The sequence below is a fragment of the Manis javanica genome, chromosome 13, assembly GCF_040802235.1.
Source record: "Manis javanica isolate MJ-LG chromosome 13, MJ_LKY, whole genome shotgun sequence".
In the NCBI taxonomy this organism is placed as follows: Eukaryota; Metazoa; Chordata; class Mammalia; order Pholidota; family Manidae; genus Manis; species Manis javanica.
Window position 1 is genome coordinate 48,418,139 of NC_133168.1, and position 26,599 is coordinate 48,444,737.

General features: G+C 33.4%; 1 protein-coding gene across 12 annotated transcripts in view; it reads right to left on the minus strand.

Annotated features, from left to right (window-relative positions):
- The window catches only part of PTPRK (protein tyrosine phosphatase receptor type K), a 552,018-nt gene that overhangs the window by 416,049 nt on the left and 109,370 nt on the right, over positions 1-26,599 (minus strand). For all 12 annotated transcript variants that reach the window (XM_073219592.1, XM_073219587.1, XM_073219589.1 and 9 more), the window contains exon 2: positions 13,793-13,915. In XM_073219592.1, the coding sequence (XP_073075693.1) occupies positions 13,793-13,900 (108 nt within the window). In that variant the 5' untranslated portion in view covers positions 13,901-13,915. The remainder of the gene's footprint in view (positions 1-13,792; positions 13,916-26,599) is intronic.

Consider the following 26,599-nt stretch of genomic DNA (forward strand, 5'->3'; position numbering starts at 1 on the left):
TCATAATGAGGTGCAGAAAAATTATAATTGGGAATGTAATTTATTCCTTGCTAAAAAAATAAAAAAAGTGAAAGAATTCAAATCAATTTCTTACAGATTAATGAGATTACTAACCATCCATGTCACCTTGGGCCAGAGAGAAAGAGAAATAATATTTATTAAATATCAACTACATGCTAGATAGTAACAGATGCTACACAAACATTATTACCTTTTACTGGTACAATAAAATTGAGCGAGAGATCTTATTATTCCTAAGTTACTGATGGAAAAATGGAAGCTCAGGAAGGTTATGTGTCATAACCAAATGGCAAACAATAGAAACCAGATTTGAAATCTGGCTATTCTGGTTCCTGTGTCAGTTTACCTACTTGCACACTCTTTGATTTGTGAAATGAAAGGTTAGACTAGAGATAATCTTTAAAGTCTCTTCTGGATTTAATACTCACTTAATCAAAATCATTATTTTGATGATTTTAAGAGTACTATTCTGGCCCTACTGCTCAAGTGGTTAGACAATGCACTGAATGTGGGGCCTTCATGTGTCAAAATATAATGAAAATTGAGCACAAAGGAATGTATTCCCTATTATGACATACTATTATCATTATACTATAGTACTATAATTTAACCATATATAGTCAAGTGTCCATAAAAAAGGGATTGTAAATATTTAAAAGCAACATGAAGGGCACCTATATAAAAATTATAAAAACTAATTCATTCACTACATAAAAATTATAAATCACTTTTGTTGACCACTCATTTTTCTTTATTCACTCCACTCCAGTGATTTTTTGGAGAGCCTGTAGATGTTCACTTTCTAACCAAAGACATAGAGCATTTACTATTACAAATAATTTTTTGACCACTGCCAGAGGCCCAATAAAAACTTGCTCAGCCTACACAAATAAGAGAACAACAAGAAAGCTGTCCTATTTTTTTTAATGGAGTTCAGTACAAAAAGTATATATAAACATTGTGAGACCTGGACTTTATGATAACAGCAATAGTTTTATACACACACACACATATAAAACACCAATAGTCAGCAATTCTTCCCACCAGCTTACTGTCTTCATTGATTTTTAGTTTTGAGTAAAAGAGAACAGAAGAAACAGATGCCTCTACCAAAGCTAAGGAGACTCTTGTTTCTTGATATCACTGGCAGTGAAGCTATCTGAGCAACCCAGTAAAAATAAAAAACAAAATCAGTGCCTATCACCTAAAGCAAGGGTTCACTGTCACAATTATACTCCCTACAGAAAGAGCATAAACACAATGAAATATTATTATATTGTTGACCATAGAAAATGTTAAGTATAGAAAGTGTTAAAAGGAAGCACTAGAGATCATTTCTACATAGAAAGAGGAGGAAATACCTCAGTTGGAATTAAACCCACTCCAGTCATCCTTGTAACTAAACCCATCCTGTTCATCTACATGGAAATGCTTATAAAGGCCAATTTAGCAACAGAAGAATATTTAAAGCAATTAATTCAAATCATTTTCCAAAATACCCCTTTTTTCTTTTTCATTAATATTATCACTCCTATTTATTCATTCAAAAACTACTTGAATTTCAAGATAATTAATACATGCTGTCAAGCAAAATAGTAGAGAAAGAGCGCATTCATACTTTAAAAGGTATTGGGCCATTCATTCAACACTTATTTACAGCAGGTCAATGTGCCAAACAGTACTAAACTACATAAAAGTGAATGATGGTATTGTTTACCTTTTACTTACTTTAAAGTATCAGTCTCTTAGCTGTATTTCCAAGAACTATAATCTCATTTTTATGAACACTAGCACATTCTTCAGCATTGTTTTAGATAATGTTTTAAGCCACAAAACTGATCAGTCAAAATCAGTGGTGAGGCTGTATACACAAATCTTTGACAGTTTAAACAAAATTTTAATTTCTATAAAATTCTAAGTTCTTCCTAAGCACTGTATACCATAAACCACTAAAACGATGAGCCAAATTAAATACCCAAATGCTACCTACAATTAATACTGAATGAATATCTTAAACATCTCAGAGAAAGATAACCTATTCATTGCAGTAGCTACTAATACAGGAACTATATTCATACCCTAATAGGCTTGCTCATTATCAACAATTAAATCAAGAATTTAAATGAGCTTTTTCCTTTCTTAAAAATCACTCCTTTCTCACTGAAGAATAACTTTGTCTTGACAATTGGTTTCAAATAAACTTTTAATTGATACATTCCATATGCAGGTGTAGCCCACAAAATGTTTCCCTTGTTCATAGTTTTATCAATAGAACAATTTCTGGTTTAATACCAACTTAGTAGAGATATTTATCAATACAAAGATACTTGGTAAAAAAATTTTTTCTACTTATAACTTAAAAATTCAATACAGTATATAAATAAAGCAATGCATAGTTCCAGGCAAAACATACCCATAAACTAAATGGTAACCTATTTAATTATTACTTGGCAGTGAAAAGAGAACAGTATTGCATTAAAGGGGACAAAAAGCATGATTGTTTCAAAATGTGAAAGAAAATGGTCAAAGGAAAATTTTCAATCCACATAAGAAGCTAACAAGCTTACAGAAAGAAATTTATTTATTTTGTAGTATAACTCCTGCAAATAGTAAGTCCTGAAAAAAATCAATAACCTGTGTTAAAACTTTTGTCAGAGTTGGCTCAGTTTTGATTGGATTTTTTTTGTAACTTTTTTTTTAAAGCTTTAACAGGCAAATACTACATTAATTCATTAATTCCAGGCTGGAGTTATGTTTTCTTTCTCTTAAAATAATGAACTCATCTTAGTAATTTCAACCTTCTTTTAATAAGAGATTGTAAAAATTATTCTTAATGTTTTCTTTAATTTAGATACAAAATCTCTCTCCAGAACAATTTTTTTTCATGTTCATTTTATTATCATTTATATATTTAAAAACAAACACAATATCACTACTTCTAGAAGAGTTAAGTTTTCTTCTAAGTGTTACCTTTTGCTATTTATTTTTAAGTACTAACTACTAATAGCAATTAATATGTTAATACAGTTACTGTTATAATAAATATTAGTAATGTTAAAATATTGATGTTATTCTTGTTCTCAAGCACCTATGCTGTTAGTTAATTGACAAATCTCTTGCAATAACTCTTTTGATCCAGCCTGCATGATAAGACTAATTCAGAAAAATAAACCTTTAAAAAGTCTCTTATAAACTGTGGAACTTCCTATACAGGTTTGGACAACCACATGGTACCTTACCTTATGAGGCCAGGGAAACTAAAATCAAGTAAAGTTGTTTGGTATGCTCCACACATTTTGACTAGCTCAATATGATTGCAAGAGGAACACAGAAATGACTCCAAATCAGAAAAGTTCTATCTTCTGTACAATAACTTTCTTCAGGTAAATATTACTGAAATAAAGTACGTGCCCAAGATAATGCAGTTTATAGGAAGAACCTGAGATCTGATAATACCCTTATTGTCCATATACCCTTATCCTCACGAGAAACAAGTAATTAAATTCTGAAGAAGTAGTTGAATCCTGTATCCCTTTGGAGAACTTTCCTCCACTCAAATATTGCTGATTACAGTAATAAATTAATCATAGTCATTCAGTTTTATCAGCAAATAGTTTCTGCATTCTTCCCATACTTGGCCTATAGGCAATGCTACAAGCTTTAACTCTAGAAATTGGTCCTCAACTAATGGCCTCAGTGGAACGGACTGGACTAGATACTTCTTTGATGTCTTCAAAAAAAGCCTCATGGGCATAAATGTCAGTGCTAGTAACACACATCAGACTGTACCAGGACACAGAGGCAGAATTTCCAGGGCTGATGACTTCCTGAAAGAGACTACAATCCCACTGTTCGAAACCCTATGAATTAGTTAAGTATAACTTAATGAACTGATGAGGGAAATCTAATTGGAATTACTTGCTTGGAAGATTATTAGTATATTTTTAATGTTCTAATTTCTGGTTGGTATGTGATAAAGCTCTTCCTGATCTCTAACCCTTACTTTAATAGAACCTTAAATAGTATCTTAGAAAAAAAGTCCTCAGAAATCCAGGAATACATTCGTTTTCTAAGTTCCTTTACTTTTCAGAGCAAAGAAGTTAACAAGGTAGGTATAAGAAGGACTTGCCCTTCTTTTTAACAGACAAATTAATTGTGCAACCAAATTATTTGAGTTGAGTTTTATGCAATGTTATATTTAAGAATAACTTTTACTGAAACATGTAAGCCCTCCAAAGCACCAAAGGCTATATTTCATATGTGGAACCAGTACCTACAAAACTCTCCCAGTAACCAGGTCTGTTATTTGGCTTAAGTTTATAGGTTCCCAGCTTAAGAGGAGATAAGGAAGGTCAATTACTGGCAGGTTAGGAATCTCAGCTGATTTGGGAGACATAAAATGAATTCATCCACATTTATAAGTCCTACAGGGCTCACTGGTGGAGATGAATAATTTGAGTTTGAATTCTTAGCTTCTGGAAAAGAATAAAAAATAGAGATTAAAAAAAATTAGAGTGATAGAAGCTATTAAAAATGCAATTCTAGATTTGTAATGAACCTTCATACACAAGTTAACTTTCAGCATTTACTAGTTATTTAACATATATGGCACTAGGTATTTTGATCCTACCACAAGGTTTATATTTGTTAATAAACACATCTTGTACCTATGTAAATAGATCAGACCAAAACAAAATAAAACCATCTTTTTTTAACAAGAATTTATGCAAAGTATTTATGATCATAAAGGGGACCTGTTAAGGGGAAAAAGTTCAAAACTTGGCAACTAGACAAAAGAATGACTGCATACCCTACACCAAGGATTAGCTAATTCTTTGAGTACATAGCTTTGTCCAAGCTATTATCAGTATGAAGATATTTTATAAACCTTTGAGAGGAGATGCTAATTTGTATAGAGCTCATGGCAGTATAAATGACACTTATATGATAATAATGCAAATATATTTTATCCAGTAGAGAGACAAATGAATTGTTTGGTAGTAAAGATAACCTCAAACATTTTAAATATATTGCCCTGTTGGACATTAATCTATTTAGTATAAAATTAAGAATCTTATTCCAGCAATCTTTCAGTGGCTATAAATATTTCCCTTGTTTCTATAATCTTTTGAACCAGACTTACTACCCTGCAGTTTCCATCAGTAAAAATTAAATATATCTTTAGCATCTTCACATTATATAAGACTTGACTCACTATAAATTTTTGAGTTTTTTATAAAATATGTTGTCTTATATCTTCTGTGTCATAAAACTCAGGAGGAAAATAAGAGAGAATACAAAAATTCTCAATCACAACAACTGCAGGTTAAAAACTTAAATAAATTTACTAAGGGCAGGAGATTTTCTACTTCTCAAATTACAGATCCAGTAAATGCTTTGAAATTAAGTAAAAAGGGACAGTGTGATGGCAGTTTTAGAGAATATCATGCTGCTCTAATAACTGCTTTATTTGTCCACTCTTCTAAATCCCACAGCTTTGAAATTCTACTACCTCATCTATCCTACCATATCTGCATCAAATAGTTCTATAACAAGCACTGTTTACCTACCCAATATCTACCCCATCCTTATGCCATTAAATTCTGGCTGGCCGTGTGCACCGGGGGAGCTGGCACTAACTCTAGCCTCATCTCCAAGTGAGGGAGGATGTTTCCCATGATTGATTCATTTAGGCATGAGTATGTGACACAATTTTGGCCAATTAAACAAAAAGATATATCTATTAATAGGCACCTCAGAAAAGTTCTTTATGTTTATTTAAAAAACAAACATAATGAAGAGACAACGTCTTTTTCTTTATGTCTGAAGTTAATACCTAGACAGCTGCTGACTTTATTACCAGGAGAGGAGCTAGTCTGTGGTAAAAAAGATGAGCTATCAGATGACACTAAAGAACCTGAATTCTTGAGGCATCACTGAGCCACTTAACTAGCCAATCCAGGACCTCTTTTTTTGTAAAAGCAGCTCCTCTTTTGGTTTAAAGACATTTTAAGTTGGGCTTTCCTTTACTTAGAGCTGGAGAAAGTGTAAGAAATAAAACTTTTGTCACACTTCCACATCAGTCCTGAAGTTTTTTCTGCAGTCTCTGAAGAAGGATTTCTACTTATACTTGCTTAAACAGAGTTTAAAAGTCAGGTCTTTCTCCTGTATCTCTGCATACTTGGATTCCTAACCTTTATTTTTTCAAGACATGATAGCTCTGGCAATTTTTGGGCACACTGAACCTCACTTCCCTCATCTACAGAATGAAATTAAAACATACCTCAAAGGGCTTTTGTGAGGATTAAGTGAAATGACGTATTTTCAAAATGCCTGGAATTAGAAGTAGTCAGAAGGACTTTTTTTTTTAACATCAACAAAGTCTAACCTGGCTAAGATAAAAAAAAATACACATTCAAAACATATTTTTATACCCAAATTTGCCATTCCACTTTCCTGTTTAAGTCACCAATGATTAACTGGAGGGAGGGGAGGAAGTACAGAAATATATAATCAACTTTATCAAATTTGTGGAATTGTCCTATTTAATTGTGTTATCATAACCTAAAAGGAGTCAGCAGACCTTTTTCAACTATGTCCCTAGGTAAAAATTCCATAATGCTGCCGGCATTTTTAAGTTGTCACGTGTCCTAAATATATAAAACATTCATTTATTTTTGAGGGATATTTCTTAATCAATAATTTTCTTTTGGAAAGGGGAAGAGGTCTGTACAGCATACCATAATACAATTGGCAGAAATTAGGTTTGAAAAACTGAAAATCTCCCGAAATGCTAAAAGCATCTTTTTATGTAATGCTAATTATATATATAAGCATATAAGATAATTAACACCCCATATTTTTTAATAATCCTTAACTTAATCACTTGCCTTTCATTGCTTTTTTGTTCATTTTTTTTTCCTGGCATTCTTCTTGTGTTTGAAAGATAATAAGCTTTCAAACTGAGAATGTCTAAGACAATTACTTATCCATGACAAGGTAAATTTATTTTTGGAGAGGAAAAGTTTAAGGTCCTAACTGTACTTTAGTCCCACTCTCCCTCCCTCACCAAGGAAAAGTTAATTTATTTCTTTGGACTATGTATTGATGTTAAGGTACAAGTTAAAGTTAACAGTATGTCTTTGAAATTACTTTGTATTCTTTTCCCTCATTCTTCTAGGAGGTTAGGAATTCTCTAGCACTGACACCAATATTTTTTTTTCACTTTTTTTAAATAATAGGCTGTTTTTACCCCTAAGATATATTGGAACATATCTACCTTAGATGCATTATGAACCTGAAACATCAGGAAAATATTCCTGTCTCAGCATGCCATTTCTGTCCACTGTAATTTAGACATTCTTCTTGCTGCATTTATGTCCACAAGGGTAATAGTCCTTACATTAAAAAGCATCCTTCATGAAGTGGCTCATCCTTTACACAGTCCATTATAGCCTTTCACTCTCTGACCCCTCAATGCTTGCAGCTCCCACTGTTTTTAATAAGCAATTCAAATGTGGTAAACTATCAGCTCTGTGCTGTGGACAAAAGTACCAACAGATAGATAATAACATTTGGATGAGCACATTGAAATAAACCCATACCTTTGCAAACAAAGTCTTAAAATTATTTTTAAACCCTGAACTTTAGTCTGATACCTTTAGTCCATGAATTTTCTTCTACCATAAATGTTCTAATGAGACAGCAGATAATACATGTGTTACTAAAGTTTTGCTTAGACAGACAGGCAGCAAGTGTTCATTGACTAAAAATAACACACAGGTAAATCACAGAAAGGACAAAGCATCTCCTGAGGGGATAAGAGTATCAGAGAGGAAACCCTGAAGCTCAGCTGCAATTCCAACAACAGTAAGTCTCAGAATCCATTTCATGTGAACATTAACAGACATTCAAATGCTTTTAAATTTTAGAAAGAAATACAGAATTTTAGATGAAGTAATAGAAAATCATTGTAGATTAAATCTAATACATAGCTCATTTTATCATGGATTTAAATGTCCATGGCCAAGTCAAGGAAATTAATTAGCTACATTACAATTATGAAGCAGAATGGTAGTGAGTCAAGCAAGGGTAATTTTTATTTTAGACAATCTTAAATTCAAATCCTGCGACTGAGTAGCTTTAAGCAAGTTATTCATTCTACTTATCTCCAAAATTTCACTGATTTTCTAGGGGTCATTTGAGGATTAAAAAAATATACCATGGCTCTGGTATAGTGAAACCCAGTAGGCTACCATCATGTCATAGCTCGTGGTAACAAATGCCTTCATCTCAGAGATGCTTCTCTGAAAGTGTTGAGTGTGCATTAAACCATTGTTCAAACTGTGCCTTGGAGCCTTACATCTCTAAGTTTTTCACAGAAGAAATCTTGATGGAAATAGGTGGGAGGAAAGAGGTACAGAGAGGGATTTAAGGAGTGCAAAGCAAGGAGATCTACAGGACCTTTGGGTCCTTGTTACCAATTTTCCGTATTTGAGTACTGGGAAATATTGCTCAAAAAAGAATTCCATTGTTTAAAAAGTAAATCTGAAAACCGTTGATTGATGCATAGCCTTGCAGCTTTAAACTTCTGAGGTTTTCAGGCTCTGTCACCTTAGAATCTAACACTTGTGTTCAACACTTAGAGGTTTATCCATCTGAACTAACGAACCAATGTAAGTGATTCCTTTCCCTTCCCCTGTCCCCCTATCTGTCCTCCTCCTTCCCTTCTCCCACTACCATCCATTTTTTCAGTTTTCATTAGAACAACTGCGCAGATTCACACCCATACTATCTTTGGTTGTATTAACAGACAATGATAACTAGGTGACAAAAAGAAAATTAAACTAGCATTTTGGCCTGATTTTGCTCTATCCTTTAACACAGATGAAACCAGCAGTAACACTGCAACTCAGTTTCTCTTTACCAGCACTCTATGCACATAACTTTATTCTGCCAAGCTCTGCCTCAGTTTGGCTCTAGTAGATTTGCTGTCAAACAATTCTGTTAGTTCAGATATGTGAACAGTTACGACCTTGTAGAAACATGTCTTATAATCAACTGTCTGTAACAGAGTGATGAAAATATTAGACAAGGTGATCCACTCATTTTAACAAGTGATTAAGGTTCCCAGAGAAATAGACTATGGGCTAGACAAGGTAAATCAACCCAAAATCTCCCTTGAAATTTCTCCTCAGATATATTAAAATGTGATATGCTGCATGCATAACATTGCTTGGTTAATTCATAATTCATAACTAAATATTCTCTTACAAAACTAAGACTATTATCATTATATAGGAATCTTAGCTGAAATTGTGTTACCTATATGTGTTTTCATATTGATCAAATTGTGGGCACCAATGTTTTGTTTGATTTTCACATCACACCATCAGAAGAAAGCCAGGCACAGAATAATGTGACCAATTCATGCTCCCTATTAAACATACAAATACATTTAGTCCCTCCAAATAAATATTTAAAGAAGACAAGCCTTATTTTAACAACCTGGCTAAGAATTCATGTTTAAACTCTGAGATAAAAACTGAAAACACAGTTCTAAGAGTAATAAATTAATATACAGGCACATTTCTTAACGACATTATTCATTCCTCACCCTTCTCTGTGTAATATCATGTGCTCTTTGATTTAGTTTGGGGTTTGACAAAAGGGCAGAATTCATATCTAGGAAGGACTTAAACTATGGAATCACACCTCACTGAGTTTTATAACAGAGGAGAAATGGTTTCGCACTTCAGTCTTCAGATTAATTTAATGACAGAGGGCTTTTATTTTTTACTATGTGTATAGTGTGTGTGAGTGTGCACTTAACAAAAAGAACCCTGTGCAGTGATGTACATTATCTCAGTGAAAAGTACCAGACTGAAGGTACGATACAATGTAATCATGAATTTAAATACTGTCAAGTGGGTACTCTGGAGAATCTACACTAAAATTCAATTAGTCATTTTACAAAAACCTGTTAAAAAGAAAAGCAGATATAATTACAGGAGAAGATGTCAATCATACTTTCTTACTCTCGCATCTAGGATGGAACACATGGTAAAATGATCAGACGAATTTGTTACATGAAGTCATAAGTGTAAAAATACATTTGACAAACAAGGTAATGGACACAGATGTATTTGAGATCAAAGAACAATTTCCAGTTCCATGCAACATCTCTTATTCTCTATAGGTTTGTTTTTTTTATATATACCAGACTTTTGAGTAGTAGATTGTGATTAATTTGACAAGCAAAAGACAAAACAGAGAGAGAGAAACACAGACAGAGACAAAGAAAGACAGAATGAAAGAGGGAGAAATTCTAAAAGTGTTTACTCCTTGGTAGTATTGATAACACTTAAAATTATATCCAAAATCAACAGGTGAAATCATTTATAAAGGCAAATAAATATGTATTCTAATTACATTAAACTCTGAACTGATGCTACCTTCTAAGCACTAACCATCTCCTACCCCTGTCAGAGCCTCCTGCAGTTTTATAATACTCTGACTTCTAACACTATCAGTTAGTTTTGCCTGTTTTTGAAATTTATATAAATAAAATATAGTACATACCTTTTTGTGTCCAGTTTCTTTCCCTCAAGATTATGTTTCTAAAATTCATCATACCATATATAACATTAGTTTGTTCATTTACATTGCTGTATAATATTCCAATATATAAATATATCTCTGCTTATTTATCCTTTGAACTATTAAGAGACATTTGGGTTATTTTCTGTTTGGGACTATTATGAATACTAGTGCTGTAAACATTCTTTCACATGTTGTTTGGAGAACATGTCTAGTTAGTTCTGTGGGGCTTATACACAAGAATGGGTTTGCTGGGCCATCAGGTTGTACAGATATACTCTCTAACCAGCAGTATAGGAGAATATCACTTGATCCATATTCTCACCAACCTTGACATTTTGATTTTCATCTTTCTGCTGAATGTATAATAATTTATCATTATTTTTATTCCCATTTCCTTAATATATGAGTTAGCCAGGTGTTCATATTTTCATATGATTTTTGGCCATTAGGATATACTCAGTATTTTTGCATACTATTAGGATATACTCAGTATTTTTGCAAGCTATTTTAAATGTACTTAGCAGACCTTTCAGCCACTGTCATTATTGCCACTTGACAAAGGTGGTATGGGGGGCTAGGAACTGCTGAAGAACATTTTAAGCAATTATTGATAGCATTTTGCCTTCAAACAAGGAGAAATATTTGTCTTCTTTTCTTTATTATTGTCTACCCATAATCATTCTTCTTTTATTCTATACTAATTTATGCACCTTGTCTTTCTTCTTCCCTTTTATGTATCCAGTTCAAAAAGGTCAATAAACACAAGCCAATTAACAATGTCCCAGTACTGTATAGAGAGTTCAGTAGTTCAATAACAAGTTTGCATCAGAGACCCAGCATTCTTAACTTAGGTTTGCCAAATGTCTGAGGTTTCTTGTTAAATAAATGAAAAAAAGTAAGCATGCCTGACTATTTATGTGAAATAGATGGATATTTGATAGAATTAAAATAGGATAAATCTGAATGTCTTATTTTTTCAACTTTTGAACAAAGTTCAGTGAGTGTTTTAAGGACTATCAGAAGGAAAACATTATATATTGTAAAAAGGACAACAGTAAAGGAAGAATATACACAGGATGCTTTCTTTCACCTTCTCTGAAGACTAAATACAAGTTACATTTGGTAAAAATAAAGTGGCCGTGACCTTTTTCCCTCCTCTGCATGATTAATTACTTAATGTCCTATTAATTGGAAGATGTGGCTGAATTTCAAACACTTTCATTTTCTGGGCATATCATCCTGTCCTGTAACTACCGATTAAGCTGTTCATCAAAGCGCCAACAAGGTCATCTGAACAGTATCTCTTCAGCTATTCATTATCCATCTTCAATGGTAATTAACAGTGGTAACATTTCCATAAATCAACATCTTTCTGATTATTCTCTGATGATAAACAGTCAAAATGTGTGCATCCCAGCCCACCCCTTTTAATTTTATATTTAAAAAAATTCAGTCTAAATATACCACAGAGAAAACTCAGGTGAAATATTCCAGGAGTTTTTCTTTAATTAAAAGGTACCAGGAAAATAAGGTTATGTACCTTTTAGGGAAAAACACAAACCTTGGCACTAAACTACAGGAGTCGCTGACAACACAGGGGTCAAACATAAGAAGCAAAGGGTGTCAGCCACCTAGTACCAATTTATTTCTCTGACAAGGAAATTATGGCTCAGGTTAGCTTCAGAAATAACCATTTGCCTCCTCAGCACACAGGGTGACAATTTAGAATAGAAAGCAGATTTAATTCACCCTACTTTCAAAGAACACATCACAGCGCATAGACCAATAAAGTTTCAAAGGATGTATTTACTGTATTCATGTACAAACCATATTTTGGAAATGTAACTTTTAGGTTTGGTTTTGGTTACTTTGTGTACTTGTGGTGTATTGTTGTTTATTGTGGCTGTTTTTACTTTTTAGGCTTTTATATCATGTTAGTAAATTCAGGGATGCTACTGATAAATTTATTCCCTTAAATCACCAGAGTTGACATGTTCATCTTTAATGGTATGTCTAAAATTGTCATATATAAAATTCACACTCAGATTAGGAAACTCTTCCTGAATTTGTAGAAAATTTAGTGATAAAGTATTCACAAATAATCTTACTAAAAATACTGAACATATATTTTAAAACTTAAATTATTAGTAACAGGCAGTCAGCCCATTAATTATAAATGGTTATATGCTGTAATTATATGATGATTATATATAATATATTATTACATGCTATATTACTATATCAGTTAAATATATTGTATATTATTATCATGTACACATAATTATATAACACAATTATATACCAATTTCCAAATATTGGAAGAATAGCTCATTCTCATTACTACTGTATTTTAATATTCCTGTTTATATTTTCAATTTTTACATTAAGTTATTTGTAAATATACATGCACAGAACTTGGAGTTAGTTCCAAATTAATATGTAGAATTAGAAGCACATGTACTAGTCTGGTAGTACATGATGTTATGTATATATTAGTATCCCATGTTAGTTAATGTGAAAAACACAACTCAAACTGACTTAAATGGTAATAAAATGTATTACACAAAACCAAAAATCAAAAGATCTAACAATGTGTAGGTAAAGGACAAACAGGGCTTAACTAAAAAGTCACTCAGAAAATACCTTCTCCTTTTGACTGCCTCCAGGCTGCCTCTATTCACAGCCACTAACATGCTCATGACCAGTGGGAAAAGATAAGCTCCCTCCCCACCATGGAATAAAAATCCTTCCCTTCAGTCTGATTAGATTAAATCTGCATAATTTAACTGAATAGGTACAAGCTAACTGATCTCACTCACATTTTAGGTTATTTTGAAAGTCTCTTGTTCTTTTTTTTTTTTATTTCCTGGTTTGATTTCCATTTTTTTTTTTATTAAATAGGAAAAAAAATTACTAATACACTATTCCCAAGTCAGAGATAAAAAAAAGGTATAGTAAGCACTCTTGAAGAATCTGGGACTTTGCAAAGTTGTTGAGGGAAAAGCGAAGAATACATTAAGGCTCTTTCTTAAATGTGGTCAAACAGCCTGACCACAATAGGTTCTTATAACAGTTAAACTATTATGCTATAACTAAAATAAGAAATGCCACATATTCCAAAGCAGTTCCCCCCAATGCTGGGTGAATTCTCAAGCAGAATGATTCTCACCTTGAGGCATCTCAGGTGGCAGATAATGAGGTTCTTGGGCACTGACATGTACCCATTCAAAGTCATCATATAGATCCTGGTGGTAATCACAGGCCCCTGGGCCATCATCAAAAGTGCAGCCACCTAAAAAGGGGAAAGAAGGACTACTGTTACATTCTAAACAGACTTGGAAAACCTGCAGAATGCACTGGAAAAGGAAACATCCTGAAATATGTACTGTAGCAGCCATAATTTTAATAATAAATGATACTCCTGTTTATCACTAGTCTTGTTAAAATTTCCACATGAAGTGAAATTTCTCAGTAGTTCTGCTTGAATAAGAAACAGTGTGACAAAGTAACATCTTCCTATGGAGGTAAGGACTGAATAATATGGGTAATGAACCACTGTGTTGTACATTTGAAACCACTATAAGATTATAAGATTGCATATCAGCGATACTTCAATTTAAAAAAAAGAAAGATATCTAAGATGTTAAGTGAAGAGCAAAAAAATAAAATACAGTTTGATCCTTAAAGGAAGACTGAGGCACTGACTTTGAAAGAAGATACGTGTATAGTGAGGCTTTTCGAAGTACACAAAACCACCTAAAACCTAAATAGCCTTGAACTATTTTAGTGGGGAGAAGTGGAGGAAGGAAGAATGAAAACTGTTTCTCTTCATAATGCAAGTTCAAAAATGTGACGTTAATATTTAAGTCTTATCAAATCCCTTGCTTTAAAAGAACATCTTGAAATCTACGCATAATAGCAAAATGCAACATATAAAGCCTTATAGGGTCTAAAGTATTTGAGGTCAGTGACATACACTCATCCATATTTTATTTAGATATTTTCATACACACACTTATGAGTTAAAAGGAAAGAAAAAAACTGAAGCAGGATTCTAAACAGATTCGCCTATAATCACACTCACTACACTTCCACTTCATCTTTTTCTTGAAAATGGGGATAGCCTCTTCCCCTTCACATCGGTCATTTTGCTTCACTTTATTTTCAGGGGTAATTTTAGGGTAGAAGTAGAATAATTACTTTTGCTTCTCAGCCTACATCCACAAGCACACACAACTCAACACATTTAGCTTATTCATGTCATAAAAATAAGAACTGGCCTATATGTCTAATCTTGAAAGAAAGTGAATTAAAACTAATGAAAATCCAGCAGTGGGTTTAATGAGAAAAACCAATAACCTGTCTCCTTTCAAGTAGCTTATTTGTTTAGTTTCCATGTGGATCTTTGTGAATAAACTCAATGAATTCTCAGGCCAAACAGAGGGCTTGGGGTAGTAAACTTCAGGCCTATAAATTCTCCGTAAACAAGGAATTCATTATCCTCATCAAAAGTTTGTCAAGTTGAAAATGAATCAATTTATATTCCTCACCAATGACAGCAACAAGCAAGCACCACAAGCAAAGGAGGGAAGATCAGCTCTCCAGACAACCCCAGAGCCCTAACAACCTTTTTCAAAAGCAGAAAATCTAAGTGGGTATCTTTTAATCATTCTTACGACTTCATCAATCCTTCAAAATAAATAACCAAACTCAGCAGTTTGAAAGCTTAATATTGTCTTTTAAATATGCCTGAAACAGCTTTATATAAATGCTCTCATGAAAATGATGACATTTTTAATTTAAAATTAATCAATGAAGAGGTTGCTAGGGAATGCATCTTCACCTGGCAAGGGGAAAGTTTTTCTCAAAATATAATTGGACATCACAACCCTAAAATGACTGCTTTGGCAACACATGCCTTCAGCGCCCCTGCTGTCCTTTAGAATAATAGTGTGAGTGTCCTCCCTATATAAATTTTAAATGACCGGTGGAACCTACATTGGCTCATTTGGAAGACAAATGGCCTTAATTGCTGTCCTTCATAGCCATTGTTCATTTTAGACTCCAGGATTCTGATTACCAATAACAACTAAGAGTATCTCTGCAAAATAAATGGGTCAATCCCAACTACTTGTTTCACACCACTGCCTTATCAGGCAAGTCTTGGAAATAGCTACTGGTCCACTTGAATGATACGAAAATTTTTAGAAAATGGCTTTTTATTTTACAATTTACAATAAATTCTAAAACAAGAAGTACCACATATCTATTTACCACCCATAAGAGCATATATCAATAAAACTTTGATAAAGATTGCTCTAAGTTTTTTGTATTTTCCATTTCAAGGACTAATACAGTGTACTGGACAACAGAAAATATAAAAAATACTGTTTCTGGCCTAATGAATGAAATAGGCACAGACAGACATGGAGTGGGGCAGGGAAAAAATTATATATATATGAAATACAGTGTGTTATGAAGTAAAATAACAATATGACCAAGGTCACAAAGAACACAAACGGCACAGAAATTGGCTACCTACACCCAGATGGGTTATGGAAGGCTTTATGGAATCAAGCCTAAGAAGTGTAAGGATATGCCAGGCCAGAATGGAAACAGGACTGAAATTAGAGAAAAAGCAACAGCAAAGGTACACAAGTCTAAAGAAACAGCAGATATTGGGGAATCTCAAATATTCTCAAAAAATTATGTGTGATAAGTATGAAAAGTATATAAGGGACAAGATGAAAACAAAACTAAATCTTAAAAGATTTTAGATATCATTAAGTGTTCAGATTTTATTCTATAGTTGTATTGAAGCCATTTCAGGATTGTATCCAGGAGTATAACAAAATTCAAGTCACATTAATAATAATAATAACAATAATAATGATAATCATAATAAAAACTCTAGTAAACATGTAAAGTTTAAAGAGGAAAATATAGTTAGGTAATTTGTTTCAGCCTTATTATAGATAATACAGAATATATCTTGAGCTAATTCCATTATATATGATCCCTATTTATCATTTAAGATGACTAGAAAGGCCTAATAACAAAGTCTTCTATAAAACATAGTCTTCTATACACATGTTCCTGACTTCAAGACATCTTTATATATATTATTACAATCTATTTAAAAGAGAAATACCTTAGCAAGGTTCTCATTCATAAATAAAAGTATAAATTATGAATTAAAGTTTCACTTAGCGAGATGGCAGAGCAAAATGATCTGAAATGATATTCAGGAAATTTAGTTAGGCAGAGGGGATGAAAAATGAGCAAGGAAACATCTTACATTTTCAGTTGATGTTTTTTGCTATTTGGTAAGACAAAACAAGCAGCTGTAAATCATGTCAGAAAAACAGCAACCACAAGTTCCTTGACCCTTGGAGGAAAATTACTTCTGAAGAAGCATTTCACAGATTACTAATTCCCTCTATGCCAATCAATCAAAAAGGACAGACTCACTGCAATAGTTGGCTTCCACTATGGCAACCCACTTAGAGGGGCTTTGCAAGCTGTATATATCTGAAAACACAAATCAAGCTAATTTAGACTTGCCTGCGTTTCTTTTCATGCCTAAATTGCTCACTAGAAGAACTGCTACAAAGGAACATACGTACAAAGTAAAGTATCACTACCTCAAAACTATATTGTCTGAACTATCTAGCATTTAGAGATTCTTGAGTATTTATTTAAACAGATGAGTAGGAACTCTTTGAGGAAGCATGTGAATAAGAGGCCTTTTCTGTGGAATCACAAAAGAATGAATGTAAACTCTAATCTTTTCTGATGTCAAACTTTTCAATAAAACCCAATGTCAGGATAATTTAGAAAAAAAGTTAAATTGGAGAAAAATCAAATTAAATAGTCAGTGGGACCCTGGAAGCTCTGAACATTTTGTGAAGGACATTCTTTTAAAACATATTGTACTAGGATCATCCACATTCTCCCATCCAGGGCACCTCTGCAGTCTTAATCCTCTGGGTGTAATAGCAAGAATTATCTTTCACGATTCTTTACTACTTTAAACAACAAACTTCATTTAGCTAAAGATACAGACTTTTTCTTTTCTTTAAAAATGTTTTAAAAAGTAAGAGGAAAATTCCCAGACAAAACATGTTGTCAAGTACAGTATCCTTAGCACAGTTTTATAATCCTCAAAAATGGTTAATCTTGTCCAATTGTGAATTAAGCTATGATATACAAATTTGCTTGTGTAAAGGATCATCAGCTTTGGAATGATCTTTCTTCCATTAAAGACAAAAAGGAAGACTAATACATGTCATATTAAGACACATGAAATACTGAATTAAACTAACTTTGAATAGATCATCTTTATCTATGCTAATCAGAAGCCATAGTATAAGTTCACTGGAAGAATCCCCAAAACTCATACAAAGAAGTCAATACATTTTGCAAAATTTAGAAGAGCCAAAAAGGAACTTATTACTAAATACTTAAATGTAATTCTGTTTATAATCTGAGTCAATATAGTCTATTCCCACAAAAACAGATTTTTGAAAAAAATGTAAAAACTGATGCTTTTAAATAAAGTTCATTTTTCCTCTGAAATCTGAGATATCTTAATAGATATTTTTCCTTTCATCTTCTGAAAATACTTAAAGTACAAAATAAAAATTGACATACCATGATCAATACTTAGGTAGTTTACATCTGCTCTAAGGATACGCAATGTTTTTTCTCAGCTTAAATACGACTATAATCCAAATAAAAAAAAATAATCCAAGTAGGTGCATGCCTTTTGAGGGCATGAATCACTGGTTATAATATATTGCTCTGGCTCAATACCAAAGAGGAGATCTACTGTAGAAGAATAAGGAAATGTATGAATAAGAGTTCCTTAAATGATAATCACTTTAGATCGAGAAAAAAGAAAGTATTCTGCCTGCTAGTAGTTAATTAGTATGTGAAAATATTATTTGAGCCTAGCTCCTTCATGAAGAAAGAGGAACTTGAAACACTTTTGTGGAAATCCAAATCCATCATTTACTGATAGATACAAATGATTCTTAATGATGAGAGAAGAGTTCATTCCAAACACACCCATAAATTATCTAACTGTTCATCCCCAGAGTTCCATTTCTAGCGAGGGATATATGTTTAATACATATAATCCAAGGTTATTTAGCTTGGAAGATTTCTATTCAAACTGTCTATGATTTGAAGTAAAAAAATATACTTCAACTAACTGACTAATTTTCTTGACTGAATTAATCAGAAATGGAATAATAAATCAAATTTCACTCCCATCCATCTTTAAGAGAGAAGCAATAATAAAATCTCCTAAACTTCAATTAAGACTTAAGGAATTTTAAGTAAGTGTTACATATGGCCACTAGGTTGTAGAAGAAAGACTGTTTTCTAGAGTGACACAGAGTGATGGCAAAGTACACATACAGCTTTGCAATTTTCAATTTCCTCCCCATGAAAATCAAGATAATAATAGTTATAGTACAGTTATGTGAAGATTGGTGATAAGGCATATAAGCCCCTAACACTCAACAAGTTTTTTAACAGCACTCTTATTTTTTCATGTTTAATTCTTGACAGTTTATTCCGTTTAAATGCTATATAGATGCAAACTTCTGGACATATTTAACAGCTAAAGCCTGAATGAAAAAGAAACTTTTGGTTCCGTATAATTGACCCAGAAAAGACTAGAGTTTCAATTAAAGCAGTATTACCATATTATCATAACCAGTTTTCCCTGAACACTCTTCAGGTATGCTTTCACTAGGAAATACCTTCCTTTAGATCAGGGGGCAGCAAACATTATCTGTGAAAAGCAAATTAATAATTATTTTAGGTTTTGCAGGCCATACCATTTCTCTCTCAACCACAAAGCTGTGTTAATGTAGCATGAAAGCCACCACAGAGAATACCAAACAAATAGACATGGTTGTATTCAAATAAAACTTTTATTTAGAAAAAACAGGAGGCAGACTAGACTTTTAACTGTGAGCCACATAGTTCAGCAACCTTTGGATAAGACATAATCTTAAGCATGCTTGAAAATTATAGGTAGTACACAGTCTAGTTAAAAACTTACAACCAAGGGTCTTTGATTTTTCCCTCACCTCCATATGACTCAATATTCCTTCCCATATATCAAGATGAGTAGAGGTAGGCCAGAGCCAGGAAGCTGAACCAGAAATAGAGTCTGAATGACAGTAAGTCTGAAACCAAGTCCAACTGTTTGGGCAGAGGTTTAAGGCAAAAAGCGAGAATATGGGAGAGCTCAAGATACTTTCAAGGTCCTCTGGCCTGGCCTTCAAACTTCTAAGACCACAAGGGGAACATGTTGTACATCGCCATCCAGCATATATATGCATATATCCACACAAATCCTTGTATACCTAGTAAGTGTGAACACACAAACACATCTATTCACTAAATCATTTATTATCTCCTACAATGGGTCACTAGTCCAGTGCTCTTTCTACAAGTGAAATAAAATGAAGAGTAGTTGTATGAATGTGGAAAGCAGATACGAAAAGATAATAGGCCAGTCATCCTCTGTCTCAAGTACATGTGAGCACATGTCCACTGTGGGAGAGGACCCAGAAAGCAGGGATGAGCAATCCATGTCTCTGTATCTAATTTTCAGGTGTCAGGCACAATCAGAAGTCCAAAAATAAGCCTCTGCAATCTGAGCAGCCTTGACAGTATAGATGTGACTTCATCCAACCTCATTATGGAGTTAATGGATGACTGCATGCCAAATAGCCATAGAAATGACTTCACAGATGAAAAGAGGTTTATTAAAATATAAAAGGAACATATTAATGTAAAGTACCTCATAGGAGAAAATATAAAAACTGCCCAGAGTCACAGAGAAAGAAAGTATCCCAGCCAGGATCTGACCACCACATGAAATGGCTCCTCAAAGCCAGGTGGGATTACGTATCTTCAGAATCATCCATAGAGCTCCCTCCAACCAGCATCATTCCATGCTATTACTCAGATAGCATTATCCACCTCACCCATGTGATGATGTGGTGGTGCTGCATCTCCTGAGGATGAAGTATAGGGAACTTTGAACAACACCCATGGAAAGTCTCTCAGGCTTGATGCCACAGACGGGAAAGGGTCTTCATTGAACAGACTGTAAAAGCCCAGCTGATTAACTAGTAATTTCCACAAATAGTTTCATTTACACAGAGTGACTTAAACTGACAGTCTGTATGATCATTAACACTGCCCTATCATCCTTGCCTGACAACCTTCACTTTTCACCTCATTTCCCCCAAAACATGGATAAGTGGTTTTCTACCTTTAAAAATATTAGAATAAATTAAAAGCAAATTGTTCTGTCAAATTTTGTAGTAGCCTGCATATTAATCTTAGGAAAAGAAACCAGGTGATTTTCCAAGGATTATTAATGTATTTACCAGTTTATTTTCCTATTTCTTTATCTTTTTATCTATTCCAGGAAAATCTCATGTTTTTTGCTTAGTGTTAGATAGACAATCTAAGAAACCCATTGAACAAACTAATGGAGAGTAAATGTACAGAAAAATATAATTCCCCAATTGAAGCCATATTTACATTTTAGTAAAATAGGAAACCACCTAAGCTCACATTTAAACATTTCTTTGTTTTGTTTTGTTTCTCATGGAGGGATTCCTGGTGGGCTATGCTTCACCCATATCAGACACCTTCTAGCTTATTTCAGCAGTTACTCCTGACTCGGTTCAAGCATTATGGGTGATAGATCATTTTTCATTTATGGAGTTCTGTGAAATGCTGAAGCCATGTAAAACAGAATTCCATAACTCAACTTCCTAAAGGAAGGATAAAGATCTGCTTTAAGGTTTTGAATTTAAAGTTTGATATCAGATTGCAAAAGGAATCGTAAATATATTTAACTACATTTTAAGAAGGTCAAAATTCAGTTTTGTAAAACTCTGAAATATACTGCAAGGAAATATAATCAACTAATTTAGGTAAGTGATTATAATGTATCTCAAAAGTTAAAAAAAATTTTATCTATCTTTTTCATTAATATGAGGCCCCTTTCCTATCAAAATGTTTCTAGATTTGATGTAACGTAGAAGGTACAGAGGCCAGTGTTTGGGTTCTTCATAGTTCTGAAAATATATTCTTAAGAGTAAAGAAATATGGTTCTTTCGCCATTTTCTTTATTTAGAAAAAAACTGGATATCATCACTTAATCAGGACGTTAACTACTGATATTGGATGTTATTAACCAGTACTTCTCATTCTAAGCATCATTTAAACAGTTTGGCCTTCTACCAGGCCCACAGCTAACAACCCACTCACATAAACACAAACAGATCATTACATTAATATTGAGTGATGTTAGAAACCTTGTGTTCCAGGATCTCTGCCCTTTTCTCATAAAGGAAGCATTCTGGCCTTTAACCAAAGTGTTGGTGAGACTTTTACTACAGCCTTTCAAAGCGTCACCTTCTGACCAAGTCAGTGTTAAAGTCTGAATCAACTTCCTCGAGTTTCCTTTCCCAAGAGAATACATATGGTTATCATTAGTGGAATCGTCACATAAAATAAAGATTTCTCAAGCAGCAAAAAAAACAATGCTATACACAGACATTTAAGTGACATGCAAGTCAATGGACATTCTAACCTAATGAGAAGGGTAAGATTTTACACAGGTCTCAGCAAGATTCAGGTCTGTCTGTATCTTCATTTTCTGATTTCTATACAAACCAAAAAAAAAAACAAAGAAAGAAACACATTTGGCACACATCTCTACTCTTCTACCTACTACATAGGAATGCTGTGCCAATTAATTTGAAAAGTCTCTCCACAATATCCTCTGACATTAAAGCTAAGTGCCAGGCACATTTAGGGCCTCATTAAATTGGGATTTCAGTTTGGAAAATATCTAGGTAAGATTCTTATTATTCTTTTATATTTTTGTGAAATTTTTTAGAACTAATAATTTGGAAGATTAGAAAAAGGAAAGTGAGCTTACAACAACATCCCATCATTCCTGGGCCTCTGTGAAAAGATAAAGAAGCTATATGATAGAAAATTCAGTTATATGTCAGGAATTCATGCCACCACTGACTCTACTCCCCAGTAGAAATCCTAAAATATAAACTACCACAATTCAACTGTTCTTACTTAATAAAAATATTTTAAAGATGTTAGCTCTGCCTATGTTAGAATTTCATCAGAATTCTAAAAATATTAAAAAATGCCTCATTGTAGAAAAGAAGTGGCCCTGGAGGAATAATTGAATAGAGATAAGAATTTAACTTTCTTTTGTTGCAAACTTCATGCAGATTAGGGACGCATGGTTCCCAAGAATAGTAGGATAAAAATATCTACAGATGTGAAATATCCTTCTCATAAAATTTAGATGATTGGCTTAAGCATAATATCCCATTCATTTAATATTCTTACTTTAATTTATCTTCCAGTGCTTGCTCTAAAACATAGTGAACAAATTTATATCTACCAAACTATACAGTTTGTTGATAAAAGGCAAATACATTTTTCGAGAGTGAAACATAAAAACATGGAAATTTTTAATTCCAAATGTGAGTGGGCAAGAAACTGGCAAATATGATTTGAGTAATAGATTAAAAGCAGTAGCAGTGTAAAGATAGCATTTGAAGTCTGATGTCTGCTGCACAGGACAGCTTTCCTGCCTCACTTCCCACATCAAGCAATAGCTTACATTTTGGAATTTTCAAGTCTCTAAAAATAGTAAAATAAAAGACATTATAACGTGGAGGTGGCAAGGCTATCCCAGCAAGTAATTAATAAAAACAATTTGTTTCCCAGTTAATGTCCCAATAAACTTAAGAAAAGTCTGTCAGCCTCATTGTTCAAGTAAAGGAAAATTGCAACAAAAGTAAGCATTTTTTGTCCAAATCACTTGCAAAACTTCAAAGGGTTAGTAAAATCTAGTGTTGATAGTACATGAAGTAACAATAAGAGGGCCAATGGCACTTTCCTTTTTCGGGGTATTTGGTTTTATTTATCAAAGTTTGCAATCACTTGCCTTTCAATCTAGCAATTGCATTTGTAGAAGTCTGTCCTACATACATGCAGTCCTGAGTCTTAAAAATATAAACTAGGACTACCAAAACAAATAATCTGTGGGCTCTTTCAATGGCACCCAAAGACAAGAAGATTACCTTCAAGACTGAGGGGCACTTACAGTAAAATTCCTTGCAAATAAAATTAGGAACTTGGACTAATGAACACTAGGTAGGTATTACAATAGTTAATTCACATGGGAAACCTAAATAATATCCCATTCATTTAATGTTCTTACTTTAATTTCTCTTCCAGTGCTTCATTCTCTTCCAGTTCAACATTATCAATTGGTGAAATGACGACAAAGCATATTTTAAGAGGCAATATAGAATCAAGCAATTATTTGGCAAACACTGAGACAATTAAAAAAAAGATCTAGAGATATTATAGAAGTAAAGAAATGTTGAATCAAGGGTACACATGGAAAGAAGGCAGTGTCATAGGAGATCAATGACATAAAAGTATCCCCTCTTAACCACCAATTCTTTCAACTGGCTATTTAAGCAGATTGGAAAAACAAAGAGAAACCACTTATGAGAAGTAACAGTTTATGATAAACCATTCAAGATATGACTGATTACAGCAATAGCATTATAAGTCAGCCAAAAATAAAATTATCTAAAAGAATGGCTGTGAGTATAACTTCCTGATATTCTCCTGACATCTAATAACATATCATATACCTCCTTTTCACTTATCACTTCAGTAACTCCAGGACTCACTGGAAGGTACAACCAGAATGCAAAACAGATTAAGCATAATGGAGAGCTAAACATGTCAAAAGCATTTCTGATGCCACTTCATATGCAAAGGGTGGGTTTATAATTGCCAGAGAATGTATATGATTACCTATTTCTGTATTAAATGCTTATACATGATTGTGATTACCTAGCTACTAACATTATTTAATTCAACATTTTTCTAATAATCTTGTATTAGTAAAATAAAATCTATTACTAGAAATAGCACTTTCAATTAGTGGAATAAAATTCAATCAACTAGGAAATCACATATTAAGATTACTAGAGGAAATAGGAAAATATCTTTCAACTTCAAATAACTTCCCAACCCCTCTCTCATCCCTCAGTTTCATATTTAATTTTTGTATACAATTTGGATGTTCACATAGACTTTACATAGATCAAGATGATGCATGGAGGATGTATGGCTGGAGGAACTAAGACATGAAAATCATGGTATAAAGCAAGCAATACAGTGATATAATCTAAGTAGTTGTATTTGACTAAGATCCTCTCAGGAAATGACCTAGAGTGTTGAGTAGTACCAAGAAGGGATGTTAGGTTAGAGAAAAGAGGTGATAGAGACCCAGGGCAATGAAAGCATCTCTTGGGGAACAAACAAAAGAGACTGGGTGGGAGAGGAGAGGAGGCTGTACTAAAGATTAAGAGTCAAGGTCCAAAAGGGTGAAGGTTGGGAGACAGAGACCACCGAGGTAAGACTTAGGTGGACATGATAGTGGACTTTTTGACCTACTCATTTGAAGTGGCAAGACACTCATGATGCCGTGAATTGCATAAAATTGTATTTCTTTAAGAACTGCCTAAAAACATTTTTAGTAAGAGGCTCTCAGATTATCGCTCAATAGGTTTTAATTTCCACCTGTTAAGTACTGCCAAGTGAAAGCACACCTGTGAGGTTAGGAATCTCCTCGCCATGATCAGGTCAATAACAAGTATCCCTGCCACTAGATGAGAATCATCCATTCACAGAATTCTGCAGTCCATCCCCACTTCTCCCCTTGGTAATCCATAAAAGGATCATATTAGGATTGTTTTCCTGTATTCAGGGCATCTTGTAAAACAGACAAAAAGACTTTTTTCTTTTCTTTTTTTTTTGCTGTGAAGATACTGGCTATAACACGGTCATGTTTTCAAGAGGTTATTTTAACTTCTACCAAAATATTAAATGGCCTTGGTGACTGTCATGTGGCCTTGCACAAGACTGCAGCAATGTCTACACAATGCATCTTGAGCAGGGGTATTTGTGCTTTCTTTAAGACCACAGATGCTCAGTGACTGAAGGCTATTGAATGTGACTCGATGGCATTAATTACACCTCCAAGGGTAAAGTGAGAATTGTGTGATTCAAAGAATAAAATTTTACGGTACTATAAAACACTGGTCTAGAAGTTGCAAGGGAAGGGAACTGCCGGGTAAGTAATTGAAGGCAGGCGAGTTGACTTCCTGCCCAATCACTAACTTGGCTGAGCCTTCAGTGGTAAAACTTTCTTCCCAGACTTAAATTTATAATCACAATAACAACCACTGCCTCCAAAGAAAACCAAATGAGCACACTCCTCTTCTCAAACATTTAAGATACAAAGTAAATTTCTCTCCAAGGACCCAAGGTGTCAGGAATATCATACTTCTTCTAAATTTCAATGCTATCATTTAGAAAAGTCAGATCTAAACCAGAACATTACTGAATACATTTCACACCACAACATATAAACATGTATTTTCATACAGAGAAAGTAGGAATAGATTTTTTAAGTTTCCACTCTTAAAGCGAGAGCAGTTTTACTATAATCCTTGATCAAATCTATTCTCTGCATATTGACAGCGTCAAGCAGATATAAGTAACAGCAAATTACAACATGTGCCATTTGGTAAGAAGCTTTGCAATTACAATCTTTAGATGCATTTGAATTTACAAACAAAATGTAGAAAGACATTATGGATCTCAGAGGGGATTAATGAAAAAATTTGGTAAGAATACAAAGTGTAAAACAGTAATTTTTAACATGAAAAAATATTTAACACAGTTCACAGCACATAGTAAGCTCTAAATAAATACAGCTCTTTTTTAATTAAAAAAAATAACACATATTCTCACCAACCAAAGATAATCAGTGCTAACATTTTGCTGTATATCTCTTTCTAGGCTTTCCCAC